The 15,899-nt window shown below is 38.4% G+C and overlaps 1 protein-coding gene across 1 annotated transcript in view; it reads right to left on the reverse strand.

Annotated features, from left to right (window-relative positions):
- LOC150079313 (tyrosine-protein phosphatase non-receptor type 4-like) overlaps positions 1-14,482 on the reverse strand; it is a 190,787-nt gene extending 176,305 nt beyond the window's left edge. Inside the window, exon 1 of the mRNA XM_090383965.1 lies at positions 14,448-14,482. Coding sequence (XP_090240091.1) covers positions 14,448-14,459 — 12 coding nt within the window. The 5' untranslated portion in view covers positions 14,460-14,482. The remainder of the gene's footprint in view (positions 1-14,447) is intronic.
- Positions 14,483-15,899: the final 1,417 nt, after the last annotated feature.

Raw genomic sequence — 15,899 nt, forward strand, 5'->3', positions numbered from 1 at the left:
CTTGCTGTTAGAGCTCTATGTTCTGGTTGACGTAGCCCTCTGGCGACCTTGGCCAGCTCTTCTTGTAATGGTTCCTGTCTTGTGAAACTGCTTTCATATTGCCGAGACAACACTGCTTGACACATTAAGCCAACGTGCCACCTCTGCCTGCGAATGCCCGGCTTCAAGTCGTCTAACGGCCCGCCATCTCAAAGAATTATATAAACGACGAATCGACGATGTACTAGACATTTGGTTATCCCACTGATCAAGCAAAAAATGGAAATGATGTGGTCACAACCCCTGTTTATAAAGGCATGAATAATTTGCATAATGGGAGGCTCTGTAAGGTGGTAAATCGATTTCTATTGGATACTCGGAATTCGCATGTTAGGATGCCTATTATATCAAATATTCGCCTTCGGCGACACAGTTCACAAAATATACATTAAAAACATTTTGTTCTGCTAATTTTGAATGACAGCTGGATGTCTATGCGTGACATTACTCAGAAATTAAACACTCCCAAGTCAACAACTGGCAATATGCTGAAGATATGGAAGTCCAGGGGTGACAATAAACCAAAGAAACGATGAGCAGGCGTAAAATGCTAACTGACAGGAAATGACGCCTTGAGACGGCTGGTTAAAATAATTCAGATTGTGCTTCAATCCGAATGTTACTTTTCTAGCACCTAGCAAAACTACCTTTTGTGTCCTGGAAAATCTGAGTTTGAAACTGCAAGAGGCCAAGTAATTTCCATGGTGCAAGGCACATCGAAACTGCATTGTAGATGAATGGAAATCGTTCGTAAGGAGATGAGTTAGATGATCTTCCCGTGTGATAGACATGTTTGAGTGTGGAGCGTGCTTAGAGAAGGCCGACTACTTGAGTGTGTTATCCCAATTGTGAAGTTGGAGGTGTCATATCATCTGGCTGGTATTACTCAGGGCATGAACTAGGTCGTCCAGTTCGCAATGCATGGAACTATAAACGCTGCATCCTACATTAATGCTCTGTGCAATTCTGTGTGCCTTACATTATGACAATTTTATGAAAGCGGCCTTCGCACATTCCGATACGTCGACATTCCACGCCAAAATAGCAAGAATTGTGAATTAGTAGTTTTAAAAGAATAACATCGGAGCAATACAGTGGCCAGCACAGATATTCGACTTTAATCCAGTCTAACACCTTCGAAATGAACTGGAACGAGAAATTAGGGCAAGATTAAGAATCCTCTTTGTAATGGAGCACACGAATACCTTGAAGGAGGTGTGCAGCATAGACACAGTACCGCCAACTTTCTACCAGAAATTAATAGTTTTTAAGGACGCGTTGAAACGGTTTTTATAGACAAAGGTAGCCAATACGAAATTAATTTCTTTGAATAAATACCTGGTTTGTGTCTCTACGACTTTTGGTAGAACAGTATGTACAATGGCTGTTTGTAAAGTAGCAGATTTTTTCGGGAGACATTTAACTCAATGAATAAACTGGTGTCGTTGCACTCTGGCTTTAAGAACATTAAAACGGGGCACGGTGTGCTCCTCCATGCTTAAGCTGGACGTGTAACTGCCGATCTTAATGGCAAGAAATATAGATATTTATTCAATTTTATGTATTAAAATTGAATAAATGTATTTATGTATTTATTCAATTTTATGTATTATGTATTCAATCTTTATTAATACAATCAATGGGAATAGGCGAAACCACATGAAAATGGGCTAGACTACTTCCAAAATAGCATAATTCAATCACCCCACAATACCATCTGGGGCAATTAAGATCCACGTCTTTTGCTTCACATCACAATAGGCATTGGCTAGAGTTGTGAAGGGATTGCTTGGGCTTGTGAGCAGTGCATGACTATAGTATACCATCCTGTGCTGTGTCCTTCTGAAGATAGGCGATCCAACAGCACTTATCGTTCTGTGGCGTGTTTTTCTTGTGAGCTCAGGAAGGGTGGGCTTGTAACTTCTTTCAACATATCGCAACTTCTAGGGCACTCAGAGTGACTAATGCCACCTGCTAAACTTTATCTAAATGGTAAACTATTACAATTATCCTCTATCTTCAATTGTTGTATGATGTTTCCAGCAGGTATCTTGGAATGGCATTACTGTGATGAATGGAACACGTGCAGTGTTGGAATCCTACTAGCTCCCTCTTTGAAAGGGATCTGGGTCTTTTCCAGAGTCCTACTCTGCTAACTGTATGCTCTTGACTCTGCTATCCTCGGATACACACTCTTCTCTCTGAAAACAGTGCTTCCATCTGTCTACATTGAAATATATCAAGGAGGTTTGGGATATTTGAGATATGTTCCAGGCAAACGGAGAAAACATAAGAAACTCGAAATGGAAGCATTGTTACCACAATACCAATTAAAATAAATGTTTTGGTTCTTGTATTTCTCTGGAAGAGTCTTGTCCGAACGGTTCAAAATCCAAAAGAAAAGTTTAATAAATTGAAATTTTTATCCTTAAAAAAATAATAATAATAAATAAATAATAATAGTAAATTATTCTGTTGACAGAACAATTATTTTTTTTTTTTAAACAGAAACTGGGATCCTGGACAACAGCAAAATATTTATTTCCATTAAAATAGCATCATTTCGAGTTATATATACTGTATATATAAAATTTCAACGAGTACATTTTTCTACAGTATGCAAGTGATTGGTTCTTCATACGTCCCGGCGACAATTTTCCACCGAATATTTTTTTCACATCTTATGCTCTACATATCATTCTCGTTTTACTGTAACTTCCCTGATGAACAAATTTCCAGTCTCACAGGCAAATAGCTATGAATGGTCGTGCTATATTGAGCTTTCAACTATTCTTAGCTTTACTATTTTCTCAGCGACAGCAACAAGGAAATGACGCAATGTTGCTCACGATGACATATACTATATATAGATTGTGCTTACGCAAATCTGAGAGGTTAAAACTGATGAAAAATCCAGTCTATCACTGACACACTTACATTTTAATGACCGGTTTTCATTAACATGAATATTTAATTAGAATAACGGCGTTACTGCAACCATTGCAATCTAAATGGAAATTTTGCAAGTACTGTACTTAATTTCAGATCCCGGGAATGTAAATTAAGTTTGGCGAAAGTTACGTTCGTGCCAGTTTGTACTGGTCCAGAAAGAAACTCAACATCAGCCACTTGAGACAGTGGCTTTTTGTCAAATGAAAAAAAAAAAAAAAAAAAGAAAATTAAGCAGCGTTCATGTTAGCCTTATCATAATACAGCTGATATAAATTCTTAAAGAGTAGTTCTTAGTATAGTTATGATAATAAATTCTTAGTATAGTTATCTTAATCATGATGTCACCAGAAATTTTTTTGGGAATGAGAATTCTGCACTTACGTTATGAAAGACAGTCTGTCCATTCGATACTCTATTTTTTTTTTTATTATTTTTGTGCTTTTGTATGGGCGGCTCCTAGAACAGAAGTTCATCTCCGCCTCGTTGCTCTGTTCAGTTTTTATAGACTCTGTAAGGGTAAGGCCGGTGTGTGTCTTATAAAAATAAATAATATTTTTTTTTTTTTTTTTTTCCAAACCGAATCCACACAGGAATATCCCAGATTGGATGAAGATAGATGAAAAGGAAGGGGAGAGAGGGAAAAAGAAAAAAAAAAAAAAAAAAAAAGCTTTTCATCCCGCACGGGAGAAAGTGATAGGAAAGAAAAACTGTGTTTGTGAGCTTATGTGTGTGTGTTCTGTAGCGTGATGTTGTGTTTTGGCCTATTGGCTACCTGGAAGGAGTGAGCACCTGGACGATTCCTCCAGGTACTCGTCCCTAGCAGAAGAAGGGCAAGGCCTCCCCTACTATCTGCACGCCCTCCTCCCTGGGGAAGAGTTCCCAGGGAAGAAAGAAAAACTTGTATAAGATGAAGAGAGGGAAGGAGTAAAGAGGAGAAGGACTGTTCCGGCCCAGGAAAGTCCCAGTCCAGGATGGATAGCTAGAACAACAACGCAAACAAATAAATAAATAAATAAATAAATAATAATAATAATAAAAAAAAAAAAAAAAAATTAGTGTGAGAGAGGAGCTTTCCTGGTCTGGGGAGCCCCAGCCCAGGTCAGAACGCGAAAAAAAAAAAAAAAAAAAAGATTTAAATCCCACAACCTGGTCAAGGAAAGGAATAGAGCCAGGATGTCAGCAAGCAGAATGATGTTAAAAGAAGAAAGAAAAACTTGTATAAGATGAAGAGAGGGAAGGAGTAAAGAGGAGAAGGACTGTTCCGGCCCAGGAAAGTCCCAGTCCAGGATGGATAGCTAGAACAACAACGCAAACAAATAAATAAATAAATAATAATAATAATAAAAAAAAAAAAAAAAAAAAAAATTAGTGTGAGAGAGGAGCTTTCCTGGTCTGGGGAGCCCCAGCCCAAGTCAGAACGCGAAAAAAAAAAAAAAAAAAAAAAGATTTAAATCCCACAACCTGGTCAAGGAAAGGAATAGAGCCAGGATGTCAGCAAGCAGAATGATGTTAAAGGGGAAAAAAATAACAAATAAATAAGAAAGAAAAGAAAGAGGGTTTTTTTTTTTTTTTTTTCAAATTATCCCACACGGGGTGGATAGGAAAAGGCTATCAGGAGAGTGCTAGGGCTACTAGTGCTAGCTGATTATGAGAAGAAGAGAGAGAGAGAGTAAAAAAAAAAATAATAAAAATAAATAACTAGTTATTGAATTGCAGAAGCTTCTAGGATGATCCTCCTCCTACGCTTGAATACGTCTGCCGCAAAGTGCTGTAGTGCACCTAAGTTCCTTTTGGAATGGACAAGGAGTTCTACTTGGTCAGGAGAAAATCCCAAAATTGCTGCCTGGAGTTGTTGTCTATGGTCCTCGTAGATAGTGCATTCAAATAGTAGATGTTCCCAACTCTCGACAGACCCACAGAAACAGAGGTCAGTATTTAGCAGACCTAGTTGGTGGAGTTTCTGGTTTAGAGATCCATGTCCAGTGACCAGAAAGGATGTTTCCATGCTGATTGAAAACCACTTGTTGACCGCTTTGCTGGTTGCGAATGTGACATCCGGTATAAATTTTTTCGTAACAATGCCTTTTGTGGTCGTGTCCCATCTTGTCTGCCAGTAATTGATTAGCTCGTTATAGCAACGAGCTCTTTCCTGTTTGGTATCACTGTCCAGGTTGAGTTCAATATCCAGTATTTCAGTTGGGATTCTTTTCTTCAGACGGTAGGCAAGTCCTCTATAGATAAGGAATAGATCCAGGGGGATGTTTCCAGATATTACTTGCAATGCTGCAGTTGACACAGTTCTACAAGCACGATGGGTAGCAAGAATAATGCTTCTCTGGATGGAGTTAAGCTTCTGTTTGATTTTGCAATTGGTCGCTCTGTGAAACCATGCTCCTGCAGCATACGTGGCGATAGGTAAGAAAACAGCTTTATAGTATAACTGTAAGGTACGCTTAGAGAGACCCCCAGTCGCTTCGGGAGATTCTGATAATTGAGGCAGAGAATTTTCTGATTTTGGCATATAAATGTTGCAAGTGTGGTAAGAAGGATAGCCGGTGATCAATAACGACCCCAAGGACCCTGGTCTGTGTCACCAGGGGGAGCCGTATTCCATCTATCTTGACCTGAGGGGGCCGCCGAAGATCCAGTTTAGTTTTAAAAATCATCATATTTGTCTTGTGAGGATTGATGTGCAGTTTGTTAATCTTAGCCCAGTTGGTAAGGTTAGTTAGTACTAGGTTAGCAGTATCTTCCAGAGCAAGTCTTGAGTGTCCGGAGACAACAATGGTAAGGTCATCAGCAAATGCAATGACCTTGGTGCGTTCAAATGATCTGCTTAGCCAATCTTGTAAAACTACATTCCAGATCAGGGGGCCTAGGACAGATCCTTGGGGGCAGCCCCTAAAGACTGGTCTGGTGACGTGCTGATGTTTTGTTTTCACCATAACTGACCTTTCAGAAAAGTAGTTTCTAGTTAGCCAGTAGAGTTGTGAGGAGCAGTTGGCTAACCGGAGACGCTCCAGTGCACTCTCCCACCAAACTTTGTCAAATGCACCCTCAAAGTCAACACAAACAGCAAGCTCATACTTTGACTTAGATGTTTCTAGATGAAGAACCAGGTCGAAGAGGGCATCTTCGCAGGAGCGGCCAGGCGTGAAACCGTATTGTGCTGGGGAAATAAGATCTTGTGATTGGAATAAGTTGACAATCCTCAGGGCCATGAGGCGTTCCAGGATTTTGCCTAGGTTGGCCAAAAGAGCAATTGGCCTAAGGGATCTTGGCTCCATTGGTGGCTTGTTTGGTTTAGGTATAAGGCGGAGGAGTGCTTCCTTCCAGTATTTCGGAAATTTTGATTCCAGGAGGCATTTGTTATACAGGAGTAGCAGTAGGCTGGGTCTTAATTTATAAAATCTTTGTATAAACATATACTCAATCAAGTCGGGGCCTGGACATTTTTTGGGATTAATTTTCATCATAGCTGTTTCAAGTTCTTGTGGGGTAAAAGGGTTAGTACTGTTGGATGCTATATAGTTAGCATTGTTTCTTCTGATTGTCATATGTTCTGGCATATCTTCTGATACGTCATCTGGGGGGAAAAGCTTATCTAGTATCTCGTTGACTGAGTCTTCCCAGTTGGTGGTTTCCCTCATAGCAGTGGCAACCGATCCATAGATTTCTGGGACAAAGGTTTTGTCCCTTGTGATTTTGTACAGGAGGCCCCATGGGTTAGTATTACCTGAGTCTCTGACAAATCCAGTCCAGGTTTCTCTTTTGCGAGCAGCAATAGCCTTGGTGTATTCATTCTTCTTTATCAAGTAGGCAGTGTGAAGACGTTCGACATCAGGGGGAGGCCAGTCTCTATGGCGTTGGTATTCCCTCCTGGCACTGTGGGTGTCTTTCCTGAGTTTGCTTAGTTCAGCTGTCCACCAGGCACAGGGTCTTAGCACGATAGTCTTTTTCCTAGCAGACTTGTACGCTGCTTTTGATAAAGAATTCTGAATCTTATGTCCAAGGTCAACTGCTGAGATGTGCTCCAGGCCCTGGATATTTGAATCAGGGAAGTCATTCTGGATGGTGTCATCAAAAGCGGTCCAGTGAACTGTTTTCGTGGAGAACCTAACAAAGTCCGGGGTCCGGTTCGTGGATGTTGAGTCTTTCAGGTTCAGGCAGAGGTTGAATAGGATCACCCTATGGTCACTGAGTGTCCAGTCTGGAATGATAGTCCATTCGCTGACTGCTGTCCTGAGATCCTTGGTCGAGACTGTAATGTCAATGTTGGACTGACCTGATGGACTGCAGAAGGTTGTTAGCTGGCTGGGCTGATTGTGGACAGTAAGATTCCTAGACAGGATCAAGTCTTCCAGGAGAAGTCCTCGAGGGTCTGAAGCCGGGGAGTGCCAAAGTGGGGATTTTGCATTAACATCTGAGGTGATGACGATAGCTTTAGAGCCAAGAAGGTCCAATGCGTGCTCAATATAGTGGAGTGACTCTTCAATATCCATAGATGGTGGGCAGTATAGAGATATTAGATAGAATGAGTGTGAGTAGAATGTTATCTGAATACAGGTTGCAAATTTTGTGCATAATCCATGGATCACCAGTACATCAAGATTTCTATTAAGCACTACAATACAGGATTTTGGGTCCTTTGTAGCAGAGTGGATGACTTTTGCATGTATGGAGTATCCCACAATCTTATCACTGTTGGACATCGGAGTTCTGGAGGCATAGGGCTCTTGGATGGAGATTATATCTATTGCGTGTTCTTCTGCTGCTCTTCTAATTTCGTCAGCAACTGCCCGAGACCGGTGACCATTTATTTGCATTATTCTAAGTTTTGTAAAGGGATTCTTGTTCCTAGAGTTTACTGAGGCTGAATATATTCGGAGTGGTTGTGGTGGTATATCATCGACTGACTGTTTCTGTAGGAGGGTTAGAACAGGTTCATCCATCAGCGGTCCTTAGTCTTGCCAGGTCGAGGGCTCTTTGATATTCTGGGCAGGCTGCATCTCTGACCGAGTGGCCGTGCTCTTTCTTTCTCCTTTTGCAATTAGCACAGCAAGGACTTTCATCCCTATGTGGGCATTCAGCAAGCACATGTCCACTGCGGGCACAGTGTCCACATGTAGGAGAGGAGTGTGTGCAATGCTGTGCTGAATGCCCAAAGCCAAGACACAAGAAACACTTTGTTAGTACTGTGAAGGGTCTGAATCGGTGAGCACTACAGCCCAGGAAGATTCTATCATGGGACATGATGTACTTGAAGAGTCTGGGGGACACTGTAATGACGCGATGTGATGCTGCAGATGAGCGAGCCTTCATAGAGAACCTGTACACCATCTCTTGTTTAATCTCTTCAAAAGAGATGTCAAACTTGTCAAGGTTTTTGTTAAACAAGTCCTCCAGTAGTTCTGTATCAGTGATGGTATTGGGCACGTCATAAACAAGGACTGATGGATCGGTGCGTTTAGGCGGGTTGCTGGACAGGCCAGCTGCCTGCAGAGCAGGTGCCATGGAGATTGAGGTCAGATCTTCCTTGTTGGTGGCTTCAAGGAGGACCCCTCGATTGCGAATAACCATTCGATACTCTAGTAAAACATACATACTTATTATCGATTTTTTTTGCATCAAGGTGACTAAAGCCACAAGGCATCCGTATATTGTGCCTGGAAATTGACCGCGATGTAAAGAAAGACATAACGATTCTTCCCGTCGACATCGGAAGAATTGTTATTTCTACACTGGTTTTCTTAACTACTGCATAATCCGCGAGGGCAGATATAAAGCAATGTTGTTTAAAATTCAGGAAAAGATAAGTTCCTTCTCACCAAAGGCAAAACTATAAATTTTGGACCTCCCCAACCAAATTCCTCAACGGTCACTGCGTGATCTATAAAAACTGTAGAAAATCAGCCATGCGCCCACTGACTCGTTGGGTTCCACCCCCCCCGGTGGTATGGTAGTTTTGCCACTGCTCCTCCAAAGCTCATGACCATAAATACACCTAATTAAGTAGAAACTAATCTAACATATATTATCTAAACCGTCCTTGAATATATGTTTGTTCACGAAATTAGCCTTGATTGAGGTTTGCATCCCAAAAGATAAATCACATTTCATTCTCAACCAGGAATCGAATTATGATATTAGCTAGAATTTCATGAGTTAATCATTAAATGCGAAATTAAATAAGCAATGTATTTGTACAAATGACTTAATAAGTGACATTGTAAACCAGGACATCGTATGCATTTTAATGAAATTTGGGATGGCCCGACAAAGCATTCTAACAGAGCAAAATATAAAATTTTATGAAAATTGATCCATTAGAAGTCAAGTCATTACATGCGACGAGTAAACAAAGATGGACATGATGAAGGCACTTTGGATACAGTTCACTTTTCAAAAAACATTTAGCATCAAAAATTAAATCAAGACAAAGTAGCACCTTAATTCTGACAACTCGTTTACTCTGATAAAAATTTGTCTTATTGCAAATAAAAATTATCGTGCTTTCATTTCTAACTTTCTTTTAAAAGCCCAAAGACAAATTTTTGATCACCAACACGTTTGCATACAAGCTTTTTATGCAAACGTAATGTATTACAAGGTATCACTAGAACTTATCAGTACTTTCCAAGGGATTAACCAACAGTTACAGAGCTCTTCAGCGCGTTTCTCAAAACTCTGGGTTAAAAAGAACGTTCAATGAGTGCCGTATAGCGATATACGAGCATTTTATATTTCTAAAAAAAATCAACATGATATCCAGTGCTTTAACTACAATATACGATATATGGATAGCCTATGTGATATGTACGAAAATAAATAATAATAATCAACAGATTTGTATTAGCCTTATTTTAATGACATTTGGGAAGGCTCGATAAATCGTTCAAAAAAAGCCAAATATAAAATTTCATAAAAATCCCTCCACTGGGAGTCGAATCATTACATATGGACGGACACAGAAATAATAATTACAGGATTTCTACTAGTCCGGTTTAATGAAATTTGGGATAGCCCACAAAGTTTTCTAACAGGGCAAAATATAAAATTTTATGAAAACTGATCCATTAGGAGTCGAGTCATTACATGCGAACGGGGGTAAACAAAGAAAGACAGACGGATGAACATGATGAAGGCGCTTTATGCATAATATTATTATTATTATTATTATTATTATTATTATTATTAGCCATATGGTGCAAGGAAGCCCTGAGGTTTATGCTACACCAGCCAAAAAAAAAAAAAAAAAAAATTCCGAGTTACGCTGAGAGAGAGAGAGAGAGAAGTAGAAAGGAATCACCAAGAAAGAGAAGAATGATGATATCCAGCTCAGAACCCTGGGTGTGCTAAGCCCATACTCACCAAATGTGAGACTTGGGGTTTAATACGCCTAAAAAGTTTGCAACAAAAAAATCATAGTTTGATGATATTATTTTTTTAAATCATAAAATAATTGTGAGTGGGAAAGTGTCGAAAGTTAAGGCATCCTGTCACTATTCGGATTCAGAGTTGTCCCGAGGGGTAGCGAAGTAGGCAAGTGTCACGTGCAGTTTGGGAAAAGGGGGAGGGTCTGCATTCAAATTTATTATTTTAGAGTTTAGACTATACTTTCGGCTTTAAAGTCGTCGTGCTATGTTCGTTCGATATGATGTTTTGTTTGCCAGCCAACAGAGGGCAGAACGGGGTAGTCAAGTGTAGAATTTGTTTCCTGTGTAATGAGGAATACACAGTACTGTATAAGCATTGGCGGATCCAGTACGGGGCCATCGAGGAAACCAAACTGATTGAGGGGATGAAAATTAGGTGTTTCTAATTTTATTTATTTATTTTAAAGCTTTCCTGTTATCTTATTATTTCTGGGAAATAGTATTCCTATCAAAAACAAATTTGATGATAATCTGTTTTGATCAAGTTTCCTTTAACTTGAAGAGGGCGAAAATTCAAACAGATCCGAATGAAGATGGTTCTGCTACTTTACAATTCAACTTTAATTCCGTTAATTAATATGGATACTCCCCATGATTAAATGCCTACAAAAATACACACTTAAATATGTTGTGCTTTATTTATATAAATAAATTTATGATGTTTTTCCGACAATTTTTATTTTGCTCCTGTTTAACTACGAGCGTATTATTGTATTCCGACTGCTATATAATTTTACAAGGCATGTGAAAACTCACATTGTTGCAGTTCATTAGATAAATAACTTGGCAAGATGTTAAATATCATCAAAAGAAGTCGCATTTTAACTCTCATTACGAAATGTGCCAAAGGAAAGAAAGGAAAAGAAACGGAAGCATTGTAGTAGAGCATTTATCGATCACTGTCATACGCACACGACTCTTTCAAAAGCACTGTCGAAAGGGACTTAGTCTTAGGACATTGAAAACATTCTAATTCCGTACAATTCCGAATAAGTTCAGATATTCGTAATCAATAAAATAATCAATAATTCCGTTGATTACGAGACCCACGCATACTCCATCGGAGGCATTATTAGTTGCATATGTACAAGTCGAGGCAGTTTCACGCATTGCTGTGGCGCCTATCTAGGTGCCACGATGTCCCCTACCTATGAATTGTAGAGAAAATAAATTGAAGGAAAGTTACTACAAGGATAAAAAATTGGCTGGCTATAAAAACCGAAGCTGCCAAATCTTTCTAACTATATTTGATGAATATGTTAGAACTGGCTGGTTAGTTGTTTTGAGTATTTTCAGTTTTTTTTTTTTTTTTTTTTTAGCATTAGGTCTTTGTTGTGCATTATATCTGCAAAAAGTGTGTTCACGAAGTGATTTGCATGTTATGAAGGCCTGAAGATAGCAGCGCATTTACATTAGTTGGGCCCTAAAGCATTGTGGGATTTTGAAGCCCCTCTTGGTACAACAATCCAATCCTGTTTTTTTTTTTTTATTTTATTTTTTTATGAAAACCCCAAGCACGAGAGCTATTAGAATCTATAGTACTTAGTACCGTGCATGGGTTAAAGGCTGAGATCAGACTTGAATTTCTGACATTGTAATTTTCAGGAAATACATATGAAGGGAGGTTGTTCCAAAAATCGGAAGTTGAAGGAATAAATGAAGAAGAAGAAAAGTTGGCTCTGTGAGCTTGAAGTTCGACAGTAAAAGGATGCTGACAGGTTGCGGCACGCATTCGGATTGTTTTGGAAGATAGAAAGAGGGAAATACAGAAGCCAATTCAGACGAACAGTGCCCGTGGAAGTATCTATATAAAAGGCATACAGCAGAAACAGAACGTCTATGAGACAGAGAGTGGAGAGACTTTGTTAGAAATGAATCATTAATTAACCTAACTGCCCTAGAAGATGGAATCTAGAAGCCCGAGAGAAGTTTTGCAAGCACCACCTCAGATATGGAAACAATGTTCCATGGTGGAGTGTATTTGCGAAGCTGTTTTTTGGAAGAAAAGTAACGGCAGAGCGAAAGAGAAAATCCAGTTTTTTAGATGGAGTGGAAGCAATATTTGTGATGTGCTTATGTCAAGAAAGATTAGGAGTCGGGTTAATTCCAACAGAGATATATGATCTTGCATAAAAATCAGAGTGTCATTGAACATAAGCATAGGAGCAGAAGAATCCTTTTTGCGAGATATAAGACAGGACTGAGTTTTAGAAGGATTGAAATCAACTAAGTTATCTTTGCTTCACTGGAGATCAGTCAGCATTTAAACCGAACCCCTTAATCCTATATGTGTTAAATTTATCTGATTTTCTTATGATTTTTCTCGCTCCACCCATCATTAGGATCCCATTGTATAATTTCAGAAACTCCTGTTCAAAGGACTGTGACTTGCTAAAGTTCATCATCCACGAACTTCTTAAATGCTGTTCTATAGAATACGCTCGAATAGTTTTGTCAATTCCGATGCTAGCAGAATCCAATCTGGCGTTATCCTCCCCTTACCCAAAAGAATTCTTCTCCCTTTACGATCACCTTCGATAGTACATGATCTCAAGTGATTCTACACTTGAAATCACTCTAATCTCTTCCCTTCCTTGGCATAAGTAAATCGCATCATTAATTCTTCATCATCCAAAAAAAAAACTAAGAATTCTATTCCACTCTAGATGTTATTGCTCCTCTGGGCAGTTATTAACTGTCTGAAAATCTCAGCTGCCTTAGAATTCCCTTCTAATATCCGGCGTAGCAGCAACTCCTCCTCCCCACACACACCCCCGACTCCAACAAAAAAAAAAAAAAAAAAAAAAACTTCTCAAATTTCTTAAAACTTCAAAAAATATATATATAATAATAATTGGTAACCGCTTTGATTCACTTCACACCGGTTTTTCCCCCCTTCTAAATCTATTAATAAGCTAAATTTCAGCTTAAATTAGCTGAGATTTAGATTATTAAAATTTTATATAAACTTTTTAAAATAATAACATAATATCATTTATTAATTTTATTATTAATTAATTTGTTATTATTAATAACATAATAATTTTAGATTATTAAAACTTTTTATATTTCAGGACAGCACCTCAAGAAGAATTCTAACATTATTTCAGAATCTACACAATCTCCGTCCTGCAATAACCAATAACCGTTCATTTTTCGCGGTAGCACGAAAATTCGAATGCGCACATGGAAACAAGCACACTACTCCAGGAACACAGCCAATCCATCTAAAATCTATTTACATATTTCATTATACAAATTCGCTAATTAACTAATAAGGACAGACTTTATTTATCTCCTTAATTCGTTAAAATTTTTCAGATTTCTATCCCTCCCTATTTGGTCAATAACTACTAGAATATTATATGTAACTAACAATCATTTATGTCCTTTTACACACATATTAAGTGAACCAAATTTTCCTTATTCGTGTTCTCTTCTTTATACTTCTGTTCTCAGAAACAATTTTCCTGTTTTTTTAGTAAAATTATAATTTTTTTGCATTATAACATTATGACAGATCCCTAAGATTTACGCAACTAGGACTACCATTAAAAAAAAAACAAAAAAACGGTGAGACGGAGGTTACAAATAAATTTTCAAATTCATTAAATATTATTTTAAATTATAAACACATCTTTACCCGAAGTTCAAAGTTAAATTTCTATTTAAAAGTACAAGACTATTCATATTTTCTTGCGTGCGCAACGACCGACACTATTAGTTCAACGAGAAGAGGTTTCACAAAATTGCAAACACGTGATCTATTGGTTGCTATTACAATGAAAAGTCCAATGGCGTGACCTTTACAAAAAGAAAAAAAAAAATAATAAAAAACGAATCGGAGTTTTTCTTTTCGTTTGAATCACCGTCAGTACGACGAGCTTTCGCGCATATTTGTGGGCTCAACTGTAGACTCACCGGCCAGATGTCAAGTTTGGTAAGTTAAATATTGAGCACAGTAAAATATGAACCTGGTATCTTGTCATTATCTTAGGAGAACGTAGATAGTTTTCTTACCTTTCTATCCATGCCCTTCTTGAGCAGTAACTTCGCAACATAAATGTCCACGCTTTCAGATACTTCGCCGTCAGCGTAACATGAGCCGACAGCCGACAGCAGCAAGATGTAGACAGCATTAGGAAAGCTACCACTAAAGACCACTACGGTATTGATTGCATGAGTCACGAAGGTTATGGTCGCTTCGACCGACAGTCTGGCGTACCTTTCGTCGCAGTGGCCGATACAGGTAGCAGGTAATCTCTACTCAGGGAGTGATGGATCAATAAGCATGATTTAGCAATCTCCCAAGCGGATGCCGGTAAAACATTAATACAACAACAACAATAATAATAATAATAATAGCATATCTCGAAGATCCCGATGCCATGGAAACTAGTTGTGACAAAAAGTAGAGAATTAAACCAACTGAAAAGTACCTTTTATTGACAAAAGTTTGAACACACTTTTAAAGGATTGGTAGCTGCTGAGTTCATTCAAAATATTCCAAATTGCCAACCTACTTTTCTTTCTTTGCCTGTAAACCCGAAGAAACTGAAACATATTGCATTTAGCAACAGAAGTCAGTATAACTAATGAGTGAAATCTGTCCATCAACTATTAGAAAGTTAGTTTGGTCTGCCATCAACTGTTTGAAAGTATCATTTCTGAAGCAAACTTTTATTCACAATTGGAGATATCGCACATGTAATGCAGTAGGGACACATGTCCAAAATTACGTATTTTACACAGCAATGATTTGAATGTGATTGTTCATGATAATAAATTATGTAATTAAGTTACAGTTCCACGTTTGGTGACCATATTTCATTGAAATCTAAGTTTTAAAACATGATTACTAAAATTATTGTAGTTTATTTCTACTTTCGAAAAATTTTAAAATTCGAGATGTGGCCTTACTGCATTACATGTGCGATATAATAGTGTCCAATAAACAACACAAATCACATTTCAATAATTTCATAAATAGCAAAAATGAACTAATAAAATATGATGCATATAGAAAATATATTCCGAAAATAAAAATTAACCAGTGCACATCATATACTTTCAAACATTTAAAGGGACTTTTTATGCTAAAGAAGGGCCTTAAGATCAGCTTGCACTGGAACCGACTCATCTGACCTAGGATGAAAATGGGAGTTGCGTGCTATCACTGATGAAACACGATTCTGTGTACAAAGTGAATCTCGACGGAATTATATCAAATAAAAAACGGACTTGTTCGAGTTGCTATAGTCCCATAGCGTGACGGAAAGAGAGACAGACAGGTGTGGTCTGCTAATATGGGCAGGCATTGTCATCAGTAGTCAATCAGATCTCGACGTCATCGTGAAAGAAAATTAACTAGCCAAAGGTATCGGAATAAGGCTCTCGAACTTATGATAACCCTTTTGCAGGTTTATTTGCACGGACTTCGTTTTAATAACGAATGGCTGGTATGGCGCCAGA

The sequence above is a fragment of the Mastigoproctus giganteus genome, chromosome 10, assembly GCF_048544385.1.
Source record: "Mastigoproctus giganteus isolate SK-2022 chromosome 10, ASM4854438v1, whole genome shotgun sequence".
Classification (NCBI taxonomy): Eukaryota; Metazoa; Arthropoda; class Arachnida; order Uropygi; family Thelyphonidae; genus Mastigoproctus; species Mastigoproctus giganteus.